Source organism: Budorcas taxicolor, chromosome 12 (assembly GCF_023091745.1).
Source record: "Budorcas taxicolor isolate Tak-1 chromosome 12, Takin1.1, whole genome shotgun sequence".
Taxonomy (NCBI): Eukaryota; Metazoa; Chordata; class Mammalia; order Artiodactyla; family Bovidae; genus Budorcas; species Budorcas taxicolor.
In genome coordinates this window covers 21,640,603-21,664,277 of record NC_068921.1, presented here as the reverse complement: position 1 = coordinate 21,664,277, position 23,675 = coordinate 21,640,603, and the positions used below count along the sequence as shown (strand labels likewise).

At 41.6% G+C, this 23,675-nt stretch overlaps 2 protein-coding genes across 2 annotated transcripts in view; both read left to right on the top strand.

The window, feature by feature from the left end:
- SLC25A15 (solute carrier family 25 member 15) overlaps window positions 1–23,675 on the top strand; it is a 297,070-nt gene that overhangs the window by 229,728 nt on the left and 43,667 nt on the right. The gene's annotated exons all lie outside the window — the stretch shown is intronic.
- On the top strand, window positions 3,502–22,771 carry NEK3 (NIMA related kinase 3). The gene is made up of 15 exons (XM_052650230.1): window positions 3,502–3,678; window positions 4,581–4,674; window positions 4,769–4,866; window positions 6,366–6,449; window positions 7,132–7,199; window positions 7,299–7,385; window positions 10,446–10,500; window positions 11,646–11,846; window positions 12,198–12,270; window positions 14,027–14,073; window positions 18,133–18,235; window positions 19,164–19,280; window positions 19,523–19,657; window positions 21,644–21,770; window positions 22,206–22,771. The coding sequence occupies exons 1-15, from the start codon at window positions 3,502–3,504 to the stop codon at window positions 22,285–22,287; spliced, it is 1,548 nt and encodes a 515-aa protein (XP_052506190.1). The 3' UTR covers window positions 22,288–22,771.

Sequence of the window (23,675 nt, the reverse complement as noted above, 5' to 3'; positions counted from 1 at the left end):
ACTTCCTCTGCTGGTCTCCAAAGCAAACGTTTGTTCCTCATCTAGTCCAGTGCTAACCCTCTTCCTGGGCTCTGGAAGCCACCTCTTCATCTCAACCAGACCTTCCTGGTTCCCTTGCCTCTAGCATTTCCAGCCTCTCTTTCCTTTTCATCGGTTTATATTATCCGTCAACACATAACTACGATTTCCCCATTAACAGAATACTTGTATATAATCTTGTGCTTTCCTCTACCCCACGGTTATCACCCTTTCTCCTTCTCTTTATGGCTAAGGTTTTTTTTTTTTTTTGGTGGCTCCAGGTCTTAGTGGCACCGAGTGGGATCTATTCTTCTGACAAGGGATCAAATCCCGGCTCCCTGCTTTGGGAGCCCAGAGTCCTAACCACTGGATCACATGGCCAATCCCTATGGCCAAGTAGCTTGAAAGTATCCTACGTCCTGGATTCCTCTGACAGTCCCACTTCAACTATTGTAATCTTCTCCCTCATCGCATCCAGACTACTTTCTTCAAGATCACCTATGACGTTCTGTTGCTAAACACAATAGGCTCTCTTCAGACTTTGTAACTCGGCCAACTTTTGAGACTAGGTGAACTTGCGTGCTGCGCCCATGAAACTTACCTACATGCACTGTTGGCTTAAACTGGAGACAGAACTTAGGTTATGAGAAGGACACTTCTGCTCAATATTACTGGCACTGTTCTGGAGCGACGTGGAACACCTCTTAGAAAACGCACCCTTCGTGGGCCCGGCTGCGCTGACAACAGCGCCGCCCGCCCGACCGACCCGGGACGCTTCCTTCGCCGGCAACCCGAGAGACTACCCGCTGGCCCGCCCCCCGGAAGCGCTCCCGGCTCGGGACCCGGGAGCCGACCCGGGAGCCGACCCGGGTCGCAGGGGAAGAGGGTGAGCGGTCCGGCCCGACAAACCGCGTCCGCGGGCGCGAGAGCGGCGGGCGGCGCACACGCGGGGAGGGGGCAAGCGGGACCCGCGCTTCGGCGATTGCGGACCCAGGCCCGGGGGTGGCGGGGCCAGCGCGGGCCGGGCTGCGAGGCGGAGCGGCTTCTCGTGCAGTGAGGATCGGCCCGCGCACACATTCTATGCTGCTGCTGCTGCTGCTAAGTCGCTTCAGTCGTGTCCGACTCTGTGCGACCCCACAGGCATCCGGTATTTGCATTTGCAAATCACTGTATTAGCTTTTGATGGGTATAGTCTTGAGAAGGGACATTTTTTGTCACATTCAGAGCATACACTGTACAGTTTGTTGTTTTTTAATGAGTTTGTTGTTTACCCGCCAGGCTCCTCTGTCCATGGGATTCTCCAGGCAAGAACACTGGAGTGGGTTGCCATTTCCTCCTTCAGAGGATCTTCTCGACCCAGGGATCGAACCCCGCTCCCCTGCATTGCAGGCGGATTCTTTATCGGGGCTGCTGGGGAAGCCCTTAATGAATTTAGGGGTGTATCACTGAGTAACAGGGGCAAATGTGGGCAGCAGGGGCCAAATGTAATTTTCAACTAAGAAAAATCAGAGGTTGCTCTTGCTTATTATTTATTGTCCATTCATGGAATAAAGACCCCAAGTAAACAACAACAACAAAATATATGGGAAAACTAGATCTCTTTGTCAAATCATGTAATGCCAGGGATCACTTAGAAGAGCGGCAAAGAACTTTTTCCCTTCAGGTCATATGCTGAGAGACCTAACTGTCTTAGAAAGGAATTGTTTTTGAAGACTGTGCACTTGATTTCGTTATATGGAGAAAATATTTCTATTTTCCTAGTGAGAGTTTCCTAGTAAGAACTGTAGGTTTTGGTTTGTGGTTTTGCTTTACCGGACCTCATAAATCTTTGTGATATGATTTTTATGAAAATAAAACACTCCAAGTAAGTTTTGTGACAACTGAATAAGCTCATTCCAGTGTGTTTTGGTAATGGGAAAAAAAAAAAAGCATCACCTTTCTAAGGTTTAATACTAATAATGTGTGCTCAGTTGTGTCTGACTCTGTAACCCCAGGGACTGTAGCCCACCAGATTCCTCTGTCAGTGGGATTTTCCAGAATTCTGGAGTAGGTTGCCGTTTCCTTCTCCAGGGGCCCTTCCCAACCCAGGGATGGAACCCGTGTCTCCTGTGTCCTATATTGACAGTGATTCTTTATCACTAGGTGCCATCTGGGAAGCCCCCAAATACTAATAATGGCTGCCATTTATTCAGGGCCCCCTAGGTACCAGGGAATATTCATCTTCTCTAATGTATTAGGAGATCCAGAAGCTGCTTCACCCAGGAAATATAAAGGAAGACTGAGGCTCAAGGACTCTGTTTAACATGTCTTTGTCCCAGGCACCTCCAACTCAGCATATCCCCAAAGAAGCACGTCTCCTCCACATCTTTCCCCACCACACCCTACCAGACTCCCGCGGTCAGAAAAATCAAACCAAAAAAACAGGCGTGCAACCATCATGCCTTTCCTTTTTCTTAGAGAATGGTATCAATACTTGCCCAATTTACACCAGAAACCAGAGTCTCCTTAGTCCCCTTCTCCCTACTTGTCTCCCAGAAATCCGTTACCCCAAATCTTGCCAGTTCTTTCACGTTTCTTTCCTGTTGTCTTCATCCCCATTTCGTGTGTGTATGTGTGTGTGTGCGCGCGCTCAGTCGTGCCAGACTCTGCGACCCCATGGACTATAGCCCACCAGCTTCCTCTGTCCATGGGATTTCCCAAGCAAGAATACTGGAGTGGGTTGCCATTCCCTTCTTTGGGGGATCTTCCTGACCCAGGGATCAAACCCAGGTCTCTTGCATTGGCAGGCAGATTCTATACCACTGAGCCACCAGGGAAACCCCCTTCATCCCCACTGTCACCACCCTATTCCGTTCCGTCATCACATTCCTGCCTTTTCTATGGTAGGAGTCCTGCTCTGGCCCTCCTCCCCTCTCCCCTGTCTGGTCCATTGCTCTGCAGCCAGCATGAGTAATTTTTCTAAGATGTAAACCTGCTCTCTCAGTTTAAACCGTTCAGAGAGCTCGTTCATCACTACAGGATAAAAATCCACCAACCTGAGCTTAGCATACTAGGCCCAGTCTGCCTTACCTGCTTTACTGCCCTCTTTCAGTTCCTTGAATTGAAACAATCTCTTTTGCTCTTAAATAGGCTATTCCCTCCTGTGTCCATCACTCTTCCTCTTTGCCTAGATATCTTCCATTCAGGCATCAGCCTGAGTATCATCTTCCTAATTCCCCAGGATACCTCTACCAGAGGCCAGCGTGGCTTTTCCTGTAAGACCCGCTATCCTGCATTTTTGAGGTCTGTGGTCTCACCTGGAATGTGAGCGATGGCTGGGGCCGTGAGAGATTTTTTCAGGATTATAAAACCTGGCATGGATACTCCATGTCCACCTGTTGAATGAATAAAGGGAATAAGCTGTTCTATCATGAGGATAGAGCTACTTTGAATTCATTCTGCCTTTTGAAAATAAATCAAATTCCCCCTTGTTTCTGATTTTGAATGCAGGTTGGGAGAGCCGACGGTGACTGCGGGAGTAGGCCCAGCTGTGCGGTGCCCAGCATGGACGGCTACAGGGTCCTGAGAGTCATCGGGGAGGGCTCCTTCGGCAGAGCCCTTTTGGTTCAGCAGGAGAGCAGTAATCGGATATTTGCCATGAAGGAAATAAGGCTTCCCAAGGTCACTGCTAAAGCAGTTAGCTCATGTTGAAAGTGTACATGTTGTTTGTATCGGAAAGCAAGTTCTTGAAATTTAACATGGGATCGTTCTTTTGTGCGAAAGATTTAACAGGTTTATTCACTAGCTTTACAGGGTCTTGATCTGTCTTCTGTGCTTCCTGCTTCTGCTCAGTCGCTTCAGTTGTGTCTGATTTTGTGACCCCAGGGACTGTAGCCCACCAGGCTTCTCTGTCCATGGGATTCTCCAGGCGAGAATACTGGAGTGGGTTACTATGGCCCCCTCCAGGGAATTCCGCACATGAAGCTCCTATGGTTGATGGCATACTGCCCCTAAGCATAAGTCAGCTTATGCTTCAGTTCAGTTCAGTCCTGTCACTCAGTTCAGTTCAGTCACTCAGTCGCGTCCGACTCTTTGCGACCCCATGAACTGCAGCATGCCAGGCCTCCCTGTCCATCACCAACTCCTGGAGTTCACTCAAACTCATGTCCATCGAGTCAGTGATGCCATCCAGCCATCTCATCCTCTGTCGTCCCCTTCTCCTCCTGCCCCCAATCCCTCTGTGCTTAGGTTAATGTTAAAACTAGTTTACATTCTATACTCGTAAAGGTGTAAGAGGTCAGCTTAAGCAGGCAAAATACATATAGCCATAGTTGAAAAATCCCCACATGTTTCCTCGTGGGATTTGATAAACTTAAGTTGGGTCAAAGTACAGTGCTTGCAAAGAGTCAGACACGACTGAGCGACTGAACTGAACTGAACAGTGCTATAAAATTATGCCTGAATGAAAGAGACACAGTTTCAATTGTGTCACATTAAAATATCATACAAACTACTATAATACTGTTTTACTGTCAGTTTTTAAATGATGTACTACATTTACACTTCTTTAAACCTTCTTCTAGTCTTTGTCTGACACACGGATTTCTAGGAAGGAGGCTGTTCTGTTAGCCAAAATGAAACACCCCAATATTGTTGCCTTTAAAGAATCATTTGAAGGTAAATATGAATTTCCCCCAATACATGCATTTCTGAATTTCATTCAGAATTCACGGCCACTGGGACTTTCCTAAGAGTCTTTAATTTGTTGCAGCTGAAGGACATCTATACATTGTAATGGAATATTGTGATGGAGGGGACCTAATGCAGAAGATAAAACATCAGAAAGGGAAGTTGTTTCCTGAAGATATGGTAAGAGACTAACTTACATAAGTTTCCCTCAAGGTTTGTTTGTTTTAATTCTTTTTTTCTTTTTGGCCATACCAGGTAGCGTGAAAGTGAAAGTTGCTCAGTCGTGTCCAACTCTTTTCCCTTCTCCAGGGGAATCTTCCCAACCCAGGGATCGAACCCAGGTTTCCCACATTGCAGGCGGATTCTTTACCAGCTTAGCCAGCAGGGAAGCCCACCAGGCAGCATACAGGATCTTGGTTCCCTGACCAGGGATCAAGCTCATGTGCCCTGCAGTGAGGGCAGAGTCTTAACCACTGAACCACCAGGGAAGTCCCCAGGTTTCCCTCAAGGTTTAGAAGCAACTTTTCTCATAAAATTTGAATAAGTTAAAAACATTGCTGTCTGTGGTTACCTAGCACATCAGTTAGTAATGACTTTGTGTATCCATGATGTTCGTTAGTGTGTTGTCAGGATGTGACTGCCTGGGATGTTTTTAAGAGGTAAAGTAGGTATAGGCTTATGAAATAACAAAGAATAACCACTTCTGTGTTTAGAATTTCACAGTTGCCTTACCCATCATATTTTGTACTATGTATATTTAAAATTTTTACTTTTTGTATTGAAATTTTAGAAGGCACATGGATTTCTTTTGTAATTCTCCATCATCTGAAGGATGAAACCTGCATTTCTGGTTTTCAGGAGTCCCTATTCTTCGTCTCTTTTCTTTCACAGTTTAGCATATTCTCTTTAAATGCTTAGTGCCTTTTTAGTGGAAAGTTGCATATTAAATATTATTGGAATGAATTGACCAAGGAAAATATTTAAATAAATAGCTTTACTGGGGCTAAGTTTGATATAGGGTATAACATGTTTTAAGAGTATATTAGTACAAATATTTTTCGTTTAGAAGTTGTGTTGTTAAGAATATGGGTTCCATTGTAGGAGGCCAGCCTTGGCTTCCAAAGATTGTTGGAAATATAATGAAATATTTTAATGTTAATATCTGAATATTCTGAAAAAGTGAATGAAATCTGATGTAATGATTACACTATAAAAAGTTATAGCATATTCATTTTAAGTGGTGAACTACTTTTATAGGTGTATTTAAGAAATTTTTTATTTGGTTAAACACAAGAAAAATATAGTGGGAGTTTTTTTAAAATAAACTGTTGGAAATTCCCTGGCTGTCCAATGGTTAGGACTCCACCCTTTCACTGCTGAGGACCCTGGTTCAATCCCTGGTCAGAGAACTAAGATCCTGCAAGGTGCAAGCCAGGGCCAAATAAATGAATCGTTATTTGGATCATTCATGAGATGATACATTGGGATTGAGTCACAGCTTTTCTCAGTTTCTCCAGACAGCAATGAATCTTACTTAGTTGAACTGTGTAATTTTAAATTCTGTATTTACATTATGTAAAACCCAGGTCAGCTAAGGCCTAAAGATGATTCTTAAGAATTTGGGGTTACCATGCCCCAGTTATTGCATTCTTGCATGCTTTTTTTTTTTTTTTTTACAGATACTTCATTGGTTTACACAGATGTGTCTTGGAGTAAATCACATTCACAAGAAACGTGTGTTACACAGAGACATCAAGTCCAAGGTAAATAGAATACATTTGGGGCCTAAAAAAAAATTGAAAACTATTTCTTTCAATCCTTTTTCTGTTTTATTCTATTTTCTTTTGGGTGCATTTTAATCTTTAGAAATATTTCTTTTTTTGCCTGCACCCCGAGGGATGTGGTATCTTAGTTCCCCGACCATGGATTCAGCCCATGAGCCCTGCATTGGAAGTACCGATTCTTAACCCCTGGACTGCCAAGGAAGTCCAGAAATATTTCTTAATATACTATTCATGCTAGCACAATAAGGTACGACCTGAAAATGGGTCAGTAAATCTCTTTAGTAGTGTATGTTAATATGTTCCAGCTCTCTTAGAGGCTGCTTCCTAAGACCATGTATTCTCAGATGGAAAATGATTGAGACTGGAGCCTGCCATCTGGAGTTACCCTGAACAGGCTCCTTGCCTGGTTGATCAGGGTCTGCTGATACGGTATGACGCTTGCCTTAGATTTCTAAGCAGTCATCCTAAATTCCCAAGCAGAGGAGTGTTGCTGTCCAGAGGATGTCTCGTTGTTTTGTGTTCCATTCGGGGAGTCGGCTGTCAGCGTTTCTACATATAATCTCCACCATCAGCAGGCTTTGAAACACAGCTTCTCTTGGAGCTCTCTGCCTTATGTTTGAAATATGGCAGATGTGATCTGAGCTCTTCTTTTTCAATGCAGAATGTCTTCCTCACCCAAGACGGAAAAGTAAAACTGGGTGATTTTGGATCTGCCCGTCTTCTCTCGAGGTATGTGTGTGTCTTTCTCTTGTGTAGTAGTGACTGTTGCCAAAACATCATTATTCAGAAATGCTCTGTAATCATTCTGTACCTTTTTATGGTTTTTAGCCCCATGGCGTTTGCTTGTACATACGTGGGAACACCTTATTATGTGCCCCCAGAAATTTGGGAAAACATGCCTTATAACAATAAAAGGTAAGTGATGTATGTAGTTGGTGAAGGGGTGACCGTTTGGTGCTAGTATTGTAGCCTACAGATGAAGTCTGGTTGTTAAAAGAAAGCAGTGTAGAATTGAAGTTCCCAGGCCTCTAGGTGAAAGTCATAAATTTTCCAGCTGTTTTCATCAGAGCTGAGAGGAGCTACATGTAAATGCTGAAAGAAAAGTTAATCATTTCTGGGGATAGTCTGAATTATATTACTGCTTCTCTTATTTTGCTGCTCTCGACTTTAAAAATCCTGAAGCTCAGGTCGTAGCCATACCAGTTAAATATGAATGTCTGGGAGTGGGAACCAGGTATCAGTCATTTCCCAGGATCACCAAGTAATTCCTACGTGCAGCAAAATTTGGGAACCAAATGTCATTGAGTTGACGTGTAAAGGGCTAGATAATAAGCACTTGACTGATAGGTTCGTTGATCATGGGAAGATAGTATGAAGTCCTTATAATTTAAAATGTAATTTTTTTTCTGAATGCAAGTAAAATGTGCTCACTGATGGACTGGATGGGCAGTGGGTGGGTTGGAAATGTAGAGATATACAAGAAAGGACATGGTGATTACCCAGTTTTACAGAAACTATTGATAACATTTTGGGTTTTTTCTCCATCCATTCTCTTTTTTCCCTAAACTTAGTTTATATACTCTATATAATTTAGTATCCTATTTTTTCACTTTGCATTATATCATATTCATTTTACCCTGTATTTATACTCTTCATGATTATTGTTAATGATTGCATAATATTTTAATATATGGCTCTTCCAAAATTTATTTCACATTCCTCTGTTGTTGGCTTTTTGATATGGTTTTCAGTGTCCTAAATTCCTACAGACTCTGAATTACTATGCCTTTTAATACATAAAAGTGTCACATTCTTGGCATGAATTCCTAGAAGTAGAAACACCTAAAGGCTTTTGTTACCTCCTGCCAAGTTGCTTTCCAAAAGTGTCTCAGTGGTAAAGAATCCACCTGCCAATACAGGAAATGTGGGTGTGATCCCCGGGTTGTGAAGATCCCCTGGAGAAGGAAATGGCAGCTTGCCTGGAGAATCCCATGGACAGAGGAGCCTGGTGGGCTACAGTCCATGGGGTTGCAAAAGAGTCAGACACAACTCAGCAACTAAAAACGACAACAATGCTCCATACTAAATAGACTCCTATAAGGTGACGTTGACTGAACTGGAGACAGAACAGCTATGAAGGAACTTCCTGGGATAATTGGGGAAACCTGAGTTTGAACAAAATACTAGATAATAGTATTGAATTAAGGTTTGATTCAACAGGGATCGAGCTCAACATCCAGAAAACGAAGATCATGGCATCCGGTCCCATCACTTCATGGGAAATAGATGGGGAAACAGTAGAAACAGTGTCAGACTTTATTTTTTTGGGCTCCAAAATCACTGCAGATGGTGACTGCAGCCATGAAATTAAAATACGCTTACTCCCTGGAAGAGAAGTTATGACCAACCTAGATAGTATATTCAAAAGCAGAGACATTACTTGGCCGACTAAGGTCCGTCTAGTCAAGGCTATGTTTTTTCCTGTGGTCATGTATGGATGTGAGAGTTGGACTGTGAAGAAGAATGAGCACCGAAGAATTGATGCTTTTGAACTGTGGTGTTGGAGAAGACTCTTGAGAGTCCCTTGGACTGCAAGGAGATCCAACCAGTCCATTCTGAAGGAGATCAGCCCTGGGATTTCTTTGGAAGGAATCATGCTAAAGCTGAAATTCCAGTACTTTGGTCACCTCATGCGAAGAGTTGACTCATTAGAAAAGACTTTGATGCTGGGAGGGACTGGGGGCAGGAGGAAAAGGGGACGACAGAGGATGAGATGGCTGAATGGCATCACTGACTCGATGGACATGAGTCTGAGTGAACTCTGGGAGTTGGTGATGGACAGGGAGGCCTGGTGTGCTGCGATTCATGGGGTCGCAAAGAGTCGGACGTGACTGAGCGACTGAACTGAACTGAACTGAAGGTTCGATTTCTTGGATGCGATAATGGTACTGTATTCATGCAGGAGAGTGTCCTTGCTCTTAGGCTGTATATGCTGATATGCTTAGGAGTGAAGTGTTTGACATCTGAAACCTTTCTTTCAAGAGGTTCAGATGTAGACAGAAGAGGGGCCAGCAGGCAGATGCTAATGACTGGGGATATTAGGAAGGAGCGTTTGGGCCTTAAAAACTTTTCTGTAGGTTTCAAGCTTTTGAAAAATTAAAAGTTGGGGGAAATAATTGGTTTTAAAAAAAAACCTTGTTAAAGTGAAAAGGCTATCATCTAGAAAAAGTCTGGAGGATGACAACTAGGTGGTGAGAATGATGGAGGAAAGTGGAGGTGTTGAGTCTGAAGAACGGTGGGCGTGTAGGGCAAAGTGTAGAACTCGGCTGAGCTCTGAAGAGCTTTTGCGGAAGAATAAGAATGCGCCCCCTAGAGGCAGCCAGGGGGAACACTGAGCTGTCAATCAGCAGTGAAGTGAAGTCGCTCAGTCGTGTCCGACTCTGCGACCCGTGGACTGTAGCCCACGAGGCTTCTCCGTCCATGGGATTCTCCAAGCAAGAATACTGGAGTGGGTTGCCATTTCCTTCTCCAGGGGATCTTCCCGACACAGGGATCGAAGCCGGGTCACACACATTGCAGGCAGACGCTTTAACCTCTGCACCACCGGGGAAGCAAAGGCCTGGTGAGCCCAGAGGGTCTGGAGGCTGTACAGGATGACTTCTAAAGCCTTTCTTTCAACTATGTAATCTGAGTTCGCAGATATTCCTCTTACCGCAAGTACTACTGAAGTGATACCTGAACCACTGGATTTGGAGGGGCAGGGTTTGGGGAGCAGGGAGTTTTTCTGTGAACATCACTGTGAGTAAGTGGTCTAAGTGTTCGATCAAACTTGCTGCATATGTTATTTCAGTAACTAAGAAGTCCTTATGATATCTGTTCTTATTAAAGGTAGGGTAATTTTGGAGTATTAGAAAATACATATATTTTGTGTGATAACTCATAACCCACTCATTACATTGCTTCTTTTGCTTCCAGTGACATCTGGTCCTTGGGATGCATTCTCTATGAACTTTGTACCCTTAAGCATCCAGTAAGTATGGCATGCAGCATGGAAAAGGCAGCGTTTGGTTGTGCTGGGCTAAGTCCTTTTTCATGTCTTCACTTGTATGTATTAGTAGGGTGATACACCCCCAAGGCAGAATGCCATCATGTTCTCACATAAGTGATGCTAAGGCTGAAACCTGATGTTAATTGCAGTATGTTTATTTTACAGTGAAAACTTTTAAAATGTTATTCTGGTGTGTCATTTTATATCCCACTCTATTACTTGTCAAACCATAATAACTACCTTGATGACATGCAAGGTAAAAAGGATTTTGCAGCAGAAGTTTAAAATGGGAACAGTCTAAAGTACATTTTGTCAGGGAGCAGACCTGGGGATTTTTGAGGAGGAGGGAAGTGAAGAAACGTTGCAGTTACTGTCAGCCCTAGGGTCATTTGAATTTTTAAAAGCCCATAAATATGTATTACTGATGCTTTGATTTTTAAAATATATTAAAAATGTGTATCTGCAAAAACACTGATTTGAGTAATAAAGTACCCATGCGGGGACTGATGGTAAGATTTCCTCAAGATGAGAGCATCTTTAACTATTTATGTTTACCTTTTTCCTGAACAACCATAAGATTTTAGAATAGTACAGGGGTAGGGGTGGGGGAGTTTGGGACTAGCGGATGCAAACTATTACATTTGCATTAAACAACAAGGTCCTGCTATATACCATGGGGAACTATATTCAGTATCCTGTGATAAAACCATAATGGTGCTGGTGCTAAGCTGCTTCAGTCACGTTCGACTCTGTGCAGCCCTATTGACTGCAGCCCACCAGGCTCCTCTGTCCATGGGATTCTCCAGGCAAGAATACTGGAGTGGCTTGCCATAATGGAAAATAGTATAAAAAGGAATGTATACACATGTATAACTGAATTACTTTGCTATATAGCAGCAGTTAACACCATGTAAATCAACTATACTTCAATAAAATACAATTTTTGAAAGTACTAACAAAAGTATGATTAACAACAACAAAAAATCAGGATAGTACCCTAACAACACATCTAGAAAGAAAAGATTTTTTTAATTAAAATAATTCATATGAATTCAGTTCAGCTGGTATTTTCTTATTTCCATTCTCTTTCCCAGTATCTGCTTTTACAGTTCAATTTTGCTTTTTAGTTTCAGGCAAATAGTTGGAAAAGTCTTATCCTCAAAATATGTCAGGGGTCCATGAACCCACTGCCATCCCATTATTCCTATGAGCTGCAGCATCTGATCAAGCAGATATTTAAAAAGAATCCCTCACATCGTCCTTCAGCTACAACACTTCTCTCTAGAGGCTCTTTAGCTCGGCTTATCCAGAAGTGCCTACCCCCAGAGGTACAGTGTGTGGAACTGACTGTGAACAGTTTTCAAGTGTTTGTTTTCTTTTAAACAGAATTACATGTTACACATGCTCATAACAATTCAAATAATGCAGATGTGATTAAAAAGACTAAAAGCTTGAAGCTTCCTTTTGCTCTTCTTTTCACAAGGCTATTCCTCAAATATAATCATGGATATAATTTGCATTATCCCTCCAGATCTTCCTGGACCTGGATTTTTTAAATGGCATTTTTCCTTTTCAACTTTATTACTGTGGGGAAGAACATTGATAATTGAATGACATTATGGTGGTGTCTAAAGAAAATCATCTTTCGTGTCTTTAAATTCTCTGCTTTAAATTTTCAGATCATCACAGAATACGGTGAACAGGTGTTAGAAGAAACCAAAAAATCTATGCATAGTACACCAAGAAAAAAGGGTAAGAATTTTGAAAAGCTTATTTTAAGTGTTCGTTTAAAAATATAGTATAACAAAAGGAAAAAAAATATAATTTTCAAGTTATTAGAGATGATTTTCAGAGATACTACTCAAATCAAAATTTTCTACTTGTTCCTTCGGACATAAATCCAAACTGAATCTTACACATTTAGTTTGCCAGGGATCAAAAAAGAAGCCTAGTTTGAAGATTGTAGTGATGTAAAAGTTGTTCTCTGCTTCATTATTAGACCTGTATTTAGTTGGTTTTGGGTCAGATAGAAGGCTTCTGTGGGCTCACCTAGGAATCTAACCATGAAAATATAACAGGAAATGTTATCCCTAAGATCTTATAAACAATTTCTTTTAATGAAGTCATTTTGAAAGTTGGAACTGCCCACATTACAACTGCATAAAATTTCCATACACGTATAGTCAATCCTGAGCAAATTTCACATGTAATTTATTGTCTCTTGGAAGTTGTCATCTCTATTTTCAAAGTTATTTTTGTTCCTTTTCCTTTGACATCAGTGACTCAGATCTTCCATCTGAAGAAATGTAACAATGACCAGAATAAGAGAGAAGAGTTAAGATGAGTAAAAGACCACCCACTGTAGGGAGATGTTGTAAAACCTCCTTTATTAGTGCCTCTTATCTTCGTGTTCTATACCATAAAAGAAACATTTTTATTTATTTTTTAAGTTTTTTTTTAAGTGTAGTTGATTTACTGTGTCCTGTTGGTTTCAACAGAAACTTTTCTAAACTATACTATTTTCTTAAAATTAAATTTTAAATGTTCCTTTTGTAAGAACGTAAATCCTCCAGTCTTACAATTCAGCCTTTTCTCCTTTATGTAAGAGGTAGCCACTTACCTTTGCTTCAGCAGTTTGTTTTAGTGTTTATTTTGTTTTATGTACCGTTTCATAACTTCAGTTCACATCCCAGGGGATGTGGGAAATTAGTTTTAAAATACTGGGCAACAGAAACACCAAAAACAGTCTAAGAAAAGTTTCAAGATAGTGTAGTTTCAAGATAGGAAAATGTAGTCTTACAATTTCTAAAAAAAAGAGTAAGCCAGTGGGGAGGGCCACCATGTCCAGAGCATGTGTCGGGTGGCATCTCCATCGAGAATGTAGACAGTGAGACGTCAGAACAATGAAGGCTGGGTGAGGGCAGGGACCGTGTCAAATGTGCTCCCTCTTGTAGCCTCAGTGCCATCATCATAGATGCTCGGTAGCAATTGCTTAAAATGCTTAATGAATGGGGAAAGACGGACCCCAGGCTCTGGCAGCAGAAAATCAGGCAAGAGCCATCCTCACCCAAGGGGTGGGTTGCCGGGGTTTTCCCTGACTGCTACTGACTCCGCGTCAGGGAACAAGCAGCTGGCTTTGTGAGGGTTAGCTATTCCACCTGCTATTATAGCTGTCAGGAAAATCACAGTCAGGTAGCTCTTGGGCTGAAGATGATTATAACCTTTCGAGTATGTAGAGTGTCTTACCTCCTGATGCCTAAATGGGTTGGCATAAATGAATTAGAGATGTCTTAACTTTGAGATGTTCACAGTCAGAATAAAACAGCAGAAATAATCTCTTTAACAGCTGAGGTGTGTTACTAGGTGATTAAAGCTTGATATCACTATACAGGCTAATGCTTCGGTTCTTTGACTTTAAAAACTTTCTTTTGTCTCTCAAGCTTTATGCAAATCACATTAGAAGCCTTTTTTGTGTTTTCTTTTTACCTTCTATTTTCTCTTTGAGCAGATCCCAGCAGAACCAGAATAACTTTGGGAAATGAAGCAAGCACAATGGTAAGTGTTTTAAAGGTAAATTTCCTGGGACTTTCCTGGCAGTCCAGGGCCTTCTAATGCAGGGGATGTGGGTTCAATCCCTGGCCTGGGAGCAAAGATCCCACATGCCTGTGGCCAAAAAGCTAAAACATAAAACAAAAGCAAAATTGTAACAAACTCAATAAAGACTAAAAATGGTCCACATAAAAAAAAAATCTATAAAAAAGTTAAATTTCTGAAACCATCTCCTGGGGTACCTGGCATCATTGGGTGCTGTGAGATATTTGGAAGTCTGTTGCCTGGTCCCTGGGTTCAGGGTTTTTTTGTCTTTGGGCCTGTGAAGTAATTGATGGCTGTTTTCTGTGCTGCCAACCAAGCCACTTTAGACCAGCATTTATTTTATTTTGTTTTCTCGTTTCTAATCATTGATGACAAGTGGTTTCAATCTAGATGTGAACAACTTAGCTCTGCTTACAGTCATGAAAGTCTTGTTTTAGCCATGGTTGGTTGGTTTCCTTGTGGTAAAATATATATAACATACAACTTATCATTTCAGCCATTTTAAGCATAGAATTTAATGACATTAATTACATTCACAATACTTTTTCGTTATCCCAAACAGCAACCCAATGAACAGTAACTATCCATTCCTCCGTACCCCGACTCCCACCCCAGGCCCTGATATCCCCTTTTCTGCTTTCTGTCTCTATGAAAGAAACATTATTTGCTTATTCTAGATATTTCAGGTAAGTGGAATCACACAATATTTGTCCTTTTGTGTCTGGTCTCTTTTGCTTAGCTTAATATTTTTAAGGTTCATGCGTGTTACAGCCTGTATCAGAATTTCCTTCCTTTTTATGACTATATAATATGTAGATGGCTAATGTGATCTGGGAAGGATTGAAGGCAGAAAGAGAAGAAGGCAACAGGATGAGATGGTTGGATGGCATCACCGATGCAATGGACATAAACTTGGGCAAACTCTGGGAGATGGTGAGGGACAGGGAAGCCTGGCCTGCTGCAGTCCATGTGGTCACGTGGAGTCATACATGACCTGGTGACTGAACAACAACAATATGGTCTTGACATTTTTCTGTTCAAAAACTTTTAGTGCCTCCCCATTCTCTCTGATAGCTCAGTTAATAAAGAATCTTCCTGCAATGCAGGAGACCCTGGTTCAATTCCTGAGTTGTATTCTTGGGCTTCCTTCGTGACTCAGCTGGTAAAGAATCCGCCTGCAATGCAGGAAACCTGGGTTTAATCCCTGGGTTGGGAAGATCCCTGGAGAAGTGAACAGCTACCCACTCCAGTATTCTGGAGTGAGTATACAGTCCATGGGGTCGCAAAGAGTCCAACATGACTGAGTGACTTTCACTTCACTCACTATTATCCCATGAACTGAGTGGACATTTTTTAGCCTAGTTTTCAAGGTCCTGTTCATCTTGTTTGGCCTTAGGCATCTGTGCCCTTTTACATGTTAGCTGCAGTTAAGTCATGAATAGTAACAGCCAATCCACTTCTAGTTGCCACACCTACCCCAGTAACTCATGTCCTATTGATAATTTTTTCTTTCTTCATCATTTTGACACACCTTTTTTAACTCCCAAAGGAAAAGATGTAGTAACAACAAGCAATTCTGTTTATGGTATATAGTAGTAATTAAACTTGTAAATTTTTGAATGAGCCTTAGGTTGTAAATAAATAACATCATACCCCTTTATATTGCTACAAATGGACTCTATTCTGCCCCTATGTTTTTTTATTTGCATAGTATCTGTTTATTTCCAGCTTTACTGAGGCCTAATTTATATGCAATAAAAGTTACTCATTTTTAGCATGCAATTTGATGAATTTTGGTGATTGTATGTGGTCATATAACCAGCACCACAATCAAGATGTAGAAATCCCCCAGATGAAAATGCATTTAATGCACCTAACTTACCAAACTTCCTAACTTAGCTTAATTTACCTTACATGTGCTCAGAACACTTCCATTAGCCTCTGCTGCTGCTGCTGCTGCTGCTAAGTCGCTTCAGTCGTGTCTGACTCTGTACAACCCCATAGATGGCAGCCCAACAGGCTCCCCCATCCCTGGGATTCTCCAGGCAAGAACACTGGAGTGGGTTGCTATTTCCTTCTCCAGTGCATGAAAATGAAAAGTGAAAGTGAAGTCGCTCAGTCATGTCCGACTCTTTGCAACCCCATGGACTGCAGCCTACCAGGCTCCTCCATCCGTGGGATTTTCCAGGCAGGAGTACTGGAGTGGGGTGCCATCGCCTTCTCCGTCCATTAGCCTCTAGTTGGGCAAAATCATCTAACACAAAGCCTATTTTATAATAAAGTGCTGACTAAGCCTCTTGATGAAAGTAAAAGTGGAGAGTGAAAAAGTTGGCTTAAAGCTAAACATTCAGAAAACGAAGATCATGGCTTCTGGTCCCATCACTTCATGGGAAATAGATGGGGAAACAGTGGAAACAGTGTCAGACTTTATTTTTGGGGGGCTCCAAAATCATTGCAGATGGTGACTGCAGCCATGAAATTAAAATACGCTTACTCCTTGGAAGAAAAGTTATGACCAGTCTAGATAGTATATTCAAAAGCAGAGACATTACTTTGCCAACAAAGGTCCGTCTAGTCAAGGCTATGGTTTTTCCAGTAGTCATGTATGGATGTGAGAGTTGGACTGTGGAGAAGGCTGAGCACCGAAGAATTGATGCTTTTGAACTGTGGTGTTGGAGAAGACTCTTGAGAGTCCCTTGGACTGCAAGGAGATCCAACCAGTCCATTCTGAAGGAGATCAGCCCTGGGATTTCTTTGGAAGGAATGATGCTAAAGCTGAAACTCCAGTACTTTGGCTGCCTCATGCAAAGAGTTGACTCATTGGAAAAGACTGATGCTGGGAGGGATTGGGGGCAGGAGGAGAAGGGGACGACAGAGGATGAGATGGCTGGATGGCATCACTGACTTGATGGACGTGAGTCTGAGTGAACTCCGGGAGTTGGTGATGGACAGGGAGGCCTGGTGTGCTGCGATTCATGGGGTCGCGAAGAGTCGGACGTGACTGAGCGACTGAACTGAACTGAACTGATGTCATGTCAACATGAGATAGTCATGTTGAATTTTGAATTCAGCATGAACTGAATTGAAGAATGAACTGAAAGTGAAAATCAGAGGCTGTCTGGGTGCAGAATGGCTGTAAGTGTATTGTCTGCTGTTTACTCTGTGATCACACGGCTGGGTGGGAGCTTCAGCTCTCTGCCAGCATCACAAGAGGGTATCATATGACGTATTGCTAACCTGGGAAAAGATCAACATTCATAATTTGACATACAGTTTCTGCTGAGTGTTTATCATTTTCACACCATTATAAAGTGAAAAAAATCATAAATTAGACCATCATAAGTCAAGCACCATCTGTAAAGTAATTTTATGTGTACATACATGCTCAGTCGCTCAGTCATGTCCAACTCTGCAATCCTATGGACTGTAGCCTGCCAGGCTCCTCTGTCCATGGGATTCTCCAGGCAAGAATACTGGAGTGGGTTGGTTGCCATGCCCTCCTCCAGGGGATTTTCCTAACCCATGGATTAGGGGATCTTCCTGATCCAGGGATTGAACCCGCATCTCCTGCATTGCAGGCAGATTCTTTACAGTTGAGCCAAATCCCCAAAGTAACTTTATAAAATATTTCATTTTGGTATTTCCATCCTGAGAAGCCCAATATAGCAAATCATACTGAAATTTTTCATTGCTTGTTTTCTCTATAAAGACCTCTCAAATATTTGTCATTTTTATATATCTTCTTCATATTTGCAATGACTGATATTAATGGCTATTAAGGTATATGACTTAATATACATATATGTATGCCTATGTATGTGCACATATATGGTTTTTAATATACACACAGATAATATATGATGTTATGGCTCTTAATGTACATATGTGTATGAGGTTCTGTGGTTGTTAATGTTTTATTTGTTTATTTAAAGTTTAAGTAGCTGTTTATCTCTACTTGTTTACCTTTTTTTGGTAACAATTCAAGAGTATCTTAATCTTTATTTTAAATTTCTTTTAAAGCAAAGGGAAGAACCAGGTGGAAAGTGTAGCCACACTGACTTAGAAAGCATTAATGAAAATTTGGTTGAAAGTGCACTGAGGAGAGTAAACAAAGAGGAGAAAGGTAAGTTATTCAAGTTCTAATCATTGTATAGGTGGGACACTGGGGATATAGAAGGAATACCAGTTCCTGCCTTACTAGGTCAGATATATCATAAGCAAGTAGACAGGCATATTTATATTTGCTTATCCAGTAATTTGGGCTTCCCTGGTGGCTCAGAGGTTAAAGCGTCTGCCTGGAATGCGGGATACCCGGGTTTGATCCCTGGGTTGGGAAGATCCCCTGGAGAAGGAAATGGCAACCCACTCCAGTACTCTTGCCTGGAGAATCCCATGGAGGGAGGAGCCTGGTAGGCTACAGTCCATGGGGTTGCAAAGAGTCAGATATGACTGAGCGACTTTACTTACTTACTATCCAGTAATTTATTTAATGTTACAGAGATATTTTATTTACCTATTAAAAGATAAAATTCTATTTACTAATAAGAGCCTTCAGAAAAAAGTATTAATAATGTTTGTCGTGCTCTTTGCCATAAAAAGCACAGCATACAGGGACTTACCTGGTGGTCCAGGGGTTAAGACTTCAAAGGCAGGTGGCGCAGGTTCTATCCCTGGTCAGGGAATGAAGGTCCCGCATGCTGTGGGGTACAGCCAAAAAATGTTTGAAAAAGCACAGCAGACAGTGTGTACCTGTAAGTCGTCTTGGGCCTTTATTCTCATATATTGTGTAATATGTGAGTATATACATAATGTTTTTTAAAATTCACTTTAATGATTAGCTTTACCTTTCCATTTGGATTTTTTCATTCCCTTTACTACTTAAGAGTCGGACACGACTGAGCGACTGAACTGAACTTAGACTTGGAAGAGTGTTAGATCCGAATTTGAAAGAGAAAAAAAGTACTTCTCTAGTGTTGTTAGAGAAATTGTGTGTGTATATAGATGAATAAGTAGAAGAATACGCTCAGCAATTCTTCTTTACACTTTAAAAGCCAGTTCACCAGGTCCTCTCAGACGGCAGTGGGAGAAAAACGTACCCAGTACAGCTCTTAGAGCTTTGGAAAACTCACCCATACTCACCTCCAGTTTAACAGCAGAAGATGACAGAGGTGAGTATAGAACATTCTCTAATCGTTGTTTATTGAGCTAGAGTTGTGTTTTTTTAATGTCCCTCTTTGAAGGTATTTGGTGTCACATGTGAGAGCACGTGTATTTCGCTTATCTAGGCAAGTGAAATAGATTTATGTAGAGAGTTTCACTTAAAATATGGGGCTTTAATATAATCTAGAAGATATTATATGCAGAAATCTTTTTTCACTTGACATGAATTTTTTTGTCTTTTCCCAACTAGGTGGTTCTGTAATAAGGTACAGTGAAAACAATACCCGTAAGCAGTGGCTCAAGGAGACCCCTGAAACCCTGTTGAACATCCTTAAGAATGCTGACCTCAGCTTGGCCTTTCAAACATACACAATATATAGACCAGGTGATTCATGTCCGTTACATAATTGTGTGAACCCTTTGATTCACAGAAGTTACCATCTTAGCCACTTTCAAGTGTACAGTTCGGGAGCATGGAGTACATTCACACTGTGCAGCCCTCACCACGGTTCATCTCCAGAATTTTTCCAAAACGGACACTCTGTACCCATTAGATAATTCTCTGTACCCATAAGATGATTCCCTGTTCCCCACTCCCAGAAACCCTTCGATCTTAAAGTCATAAAATATTTCAGAGCATTGTCTTTTTTAGTTTCCTTGACTCTTTTCTAGCCAGTCTGAGGGCGTAATTAAAATTTCCTATAGTGCTTCATTCCTTCTGTTTGCTCATTTGTTTGCCTGTTTTCTTGTTTTAATATTTCTATTTATTTTATTTGGCTGTGCCAAGTCTTAGTTGTGGCATGTGGAATCTAGTTCTCCCATCAGGGATCGAACCCAGGCCCCCTGCTTTGGAAACATGGATTCTTAGCCACTGGACCATCAGGGAAGTCCCTGTTTGCTTATTTTAATAATCACGTAGCCACTTTGAGGGTGGTCCGTTTTTATCATGCAGATACACCCCACTTTCTGGCTCTGCAGTTCAGACTTCATCCAGTAAACTGAGGAACTTCAAGATTTCTTTGGCTCTGTACTTGATTGTTACATTGAATAGAACACAGAAGAAGGTGAACAATTAGGATTTAATTTTTTTTTATTGTTTCAACAGACATTTTCACTACAGTTACACAGCATGATGTTTTATGATACTACCCTTAGCAATCTAGGCCAAAGGACTACATTAAGGATGTGTACGTGGGGGGTGCATGTGTGTGTAATTTTCACAATGCAGTTACTAAAGCCATCTTGCTTGGTTTAAGATCTAAGATAAATTGTGCCAAGCAGAGCATGTCACAGTGTGGCAAGTCTCAACTCAATATTATAACAGGTTCACTTTACTGTTTACTTGGTCAGTGTTTATTGAGTGCCTAACATATACTACGTTAAGATTTAAGATTAAAAAAAAAAAAAAAAGAATATAGTTCCTTCCCTGAGAGAGTTTGTAATTTGGGGGACCAGCAAACAAGCAGAGCATTGCAGAGCTGTGTGTCACATGTTCTGATAGAGCTGTGTGAAGACAGTTATGGGCCCCAAGGGGAGGTGGGTGCCTGGGAAGCAGGCGTTAAGCAAGGCTAATGATTGCACTTTTATTTTATTTTGTTGGCACGCGGGCTCTTAGTTCCCTGACTAGGGACTGGACCCTGGAAAGTCCTAAGCACTGAATGTGTAGGGAATTCCCAATGACTGACTTTCATTTTAGCAGTATAGGTCCCAGATTTTGTCTCTGGTCCATAAAGTTTTTGTTATTTCAGGAAAGTTACTATATAAAAAAGGCATTACAGCTCTGTTGTGAAAGAATTTTTATAAAGACTGAACCTGTATTTTTATGTTAGGTTATTGTTTTATAAGTAAAACCCTGAAAGTAATTATAATACCATCTGGAAAAAATTTTTTATAGTGTGCATGTGCCCTTAACTGCCTAATTTTATTCCCCTCCATTGGAAAGACTTGAGGGAGAGGGAAGAGCTCAAAGAAAAAACAGTTAACTGTTATCCAGTTGTCCAAAGACAACTTTTAATGCTTTAATACGGGTTCATATGCTGGCTTCCATGGTGACTTAGTGGTAAAGAACCCACCGGTCAATGCAGGAGACTTGGGTTCGATCCCTGGGTTGGGAAAATCCCCTGGAGGAGGAAATGGCAACCCACTTCAGTATTCTTGCCTGGGAAATCCTATGGACTGAGGAGCCTGGCGGGCTGCAGTCTATGAGCTCACAGAGTCAGATCCAACTGAACACATATGCACAGAAAACCTCAGAGCATGGCCGTGCTCTCAATTAGCCAACAAACGTTTGGAGGAGTTTAATGCAGAAATATGCATGAAATAAATAAAGACAGCTTAACTTGGCATAATTTCTGTTAATATTCCTCTGAAGGCGCAGAAGGATTCTTAAAAGGCCCCCTGTCTGAGGAAACAGAAGCATCGGACGATGTTGATGGAGGTTGGGATTCTGTCATTTTGGATCCAGAGAGACTTGAACCTGGACTGGATGAGGAGGATACGTACGTGAAGTACCCAGACAGTTGGCAGTGTGTGCGCGTGTTCATTTAGGTTGTACCGTAATAATTCCTGGTTTAGTAGGAGCGGGTCATGTGACTTTACATCATAAATGAATGTTTACATCTTGATGGTCTATCTGGCACAGGTAATGTGCTACGGTATTTTCATAGAATTCTTGCCTGAGCTGTATGTTTATAATCAGCTTGGACTTATTTTTTAGTAGACAAGATTTTATACTGAAACATTTAGAGAAACAATGATAGAAGTGAACCTTTGGAAGGCTAACCAATTTTTTTTTTCCTCTGTTCAGTTTCATTATGGAGTTCATTTTTCAAAAACGTCAGTATTGTTATGGTGGGATTCTGCTTTGATCCCATCAACAAATATTTACTGTGCTTCTTAAATGGAAGCTTAACATCCAAACTGTTTTTTCACAGGGACTTCGAGGAAGACGACAGTGCTGATTGGGTATCAGAACTGAAGCAGCGAACTGGCTGGCAAGGAGTATCTGATGGATAACGCCCAAGGAAATATTCATTAGTCACCCGAAGGGGATGTTTAACAGGAGGAATTGATATTTGAATAATACTTAACTCACGGGATACGTGTTCTCCTTTGGAAACAGAGTGAAGAGAGGGAAACTGAATATTTAAAATTATTCCTGGTTAGTAAGATAGGGTATAAAAAAACCTAGGTTTTTGAATTCAGAGGAGAACGCATAGCACAATGGGTCTGAGGTTTAGGCTTTGCAGTCAGAACAGATGTTGAATGCTACCACCTACTGCTTGTGTGGTTTTGAGAAATGACTTAACCTCTTTGAGCCTGAATTTCCTCAACTACAAAATGAGGATAACAATGCCTAGCTCATATGGATGCTGACCTTAGACCATCGTGACAGCCCATAGCATTATTTGTGTTATGATTTCTGCTTTATTACCTTGTTGTGATTTATTACTATGGAGCTCTTTTTATATCTCCTAAAATCTTTGAGGATCTAAATATATTTAATTATAACATCATAAAGTGTGTTTTTCTATAAGACCTATTTCTGGGTAGTCATTGATCATCTTCAGTGATCACCCGCTGTCATTAAATACAGCCCCTCACAGGATCTACGAAAAAGCCCAGATCAGAGGATCAGCCGTGGGAAGAGTAGGGTAAGGTACAGATCTGGCCAGTTGGTGGTCCCGTGTACAAGAAAGGAATGGGGCCAAAGGTAAGGGGTCCATACAGGAAGTAGCAGGAAGCCAGAGTGTTGTGGAACTCATGGAGGGGCAGGACCCCAACATGCATGGGTCATCATGACACGTGTGTTCTGGGGCCTGCCATTCCATGCTGTGATGCTTTAGTGAGGGGAGAGGACTGTACCAAAGAAACTGACTCTTTCCAGGGGCCCACATAGGCAATCATGAGAATAGCATCAGCCTGGTGTAGGGAACAGTGCTCGAGTCAACACAGGGGGAGAGAGTTGTGAGACTACAGTAGGATCATTAATAAAGATCTGCTGAAATGTGGGATACATATATCTTTTAAAGAGTCAAATATATGTTTTTAATCTTAACATACAAAAACTGGTATAGACTTCACCCTCACACCCCCTCCATTATTTATACTCATTTAGTTGTCCTTGGTCTTCTAGGGTCTCCAGTGTCAGTTACTAATTTTCCATTTCCATGTTCTGGTCACTCTGAGTGAGTCACTAAGTTCAGCCTGTATTCAAGTGGACAGGAATTAAGCCCCACCTCCTGAAGAGGGTGGATAATCCAATACTAAGTCATTTGCTTTGTGGCTTGATTTGTTCTAGCTTTGGCCATTAGGAATTATTTCAGGTTGACTCCTATGTCCCTTTGACATGCCCTCATCCTTTTGTGTTTTGAGCAACTCCTTACTTTCTTGCAATACAAGAT

What these genes read in the sequence shown, in the direction of transcription:
- NEK3 (XM_052650230.1), top strand. Translation starts at nt 3,502, where the DNA reads ATGCAGGTTGGGAGAGCCGACGGTGACTGCGGGAGTAGGCCCAGCTGT. An exon ending in CTTTAAAGAATCATTTGAAG is followed by an intron (nt 4,675 to 4,768) that starts GTAAATATGAAT and finishes AATTTGTTGCAG; the next exon opens with CTGAAGGACATCTATACATT. An exon ending in GGACTGGATGAGGAGGATAC is followed by an intron (nt 21,771 to 22,205) that starts GTACGTGAAGTA and finishes GTTTTTTCACAG; the next exon opens with GGACTTCGAGGAAGACGACA.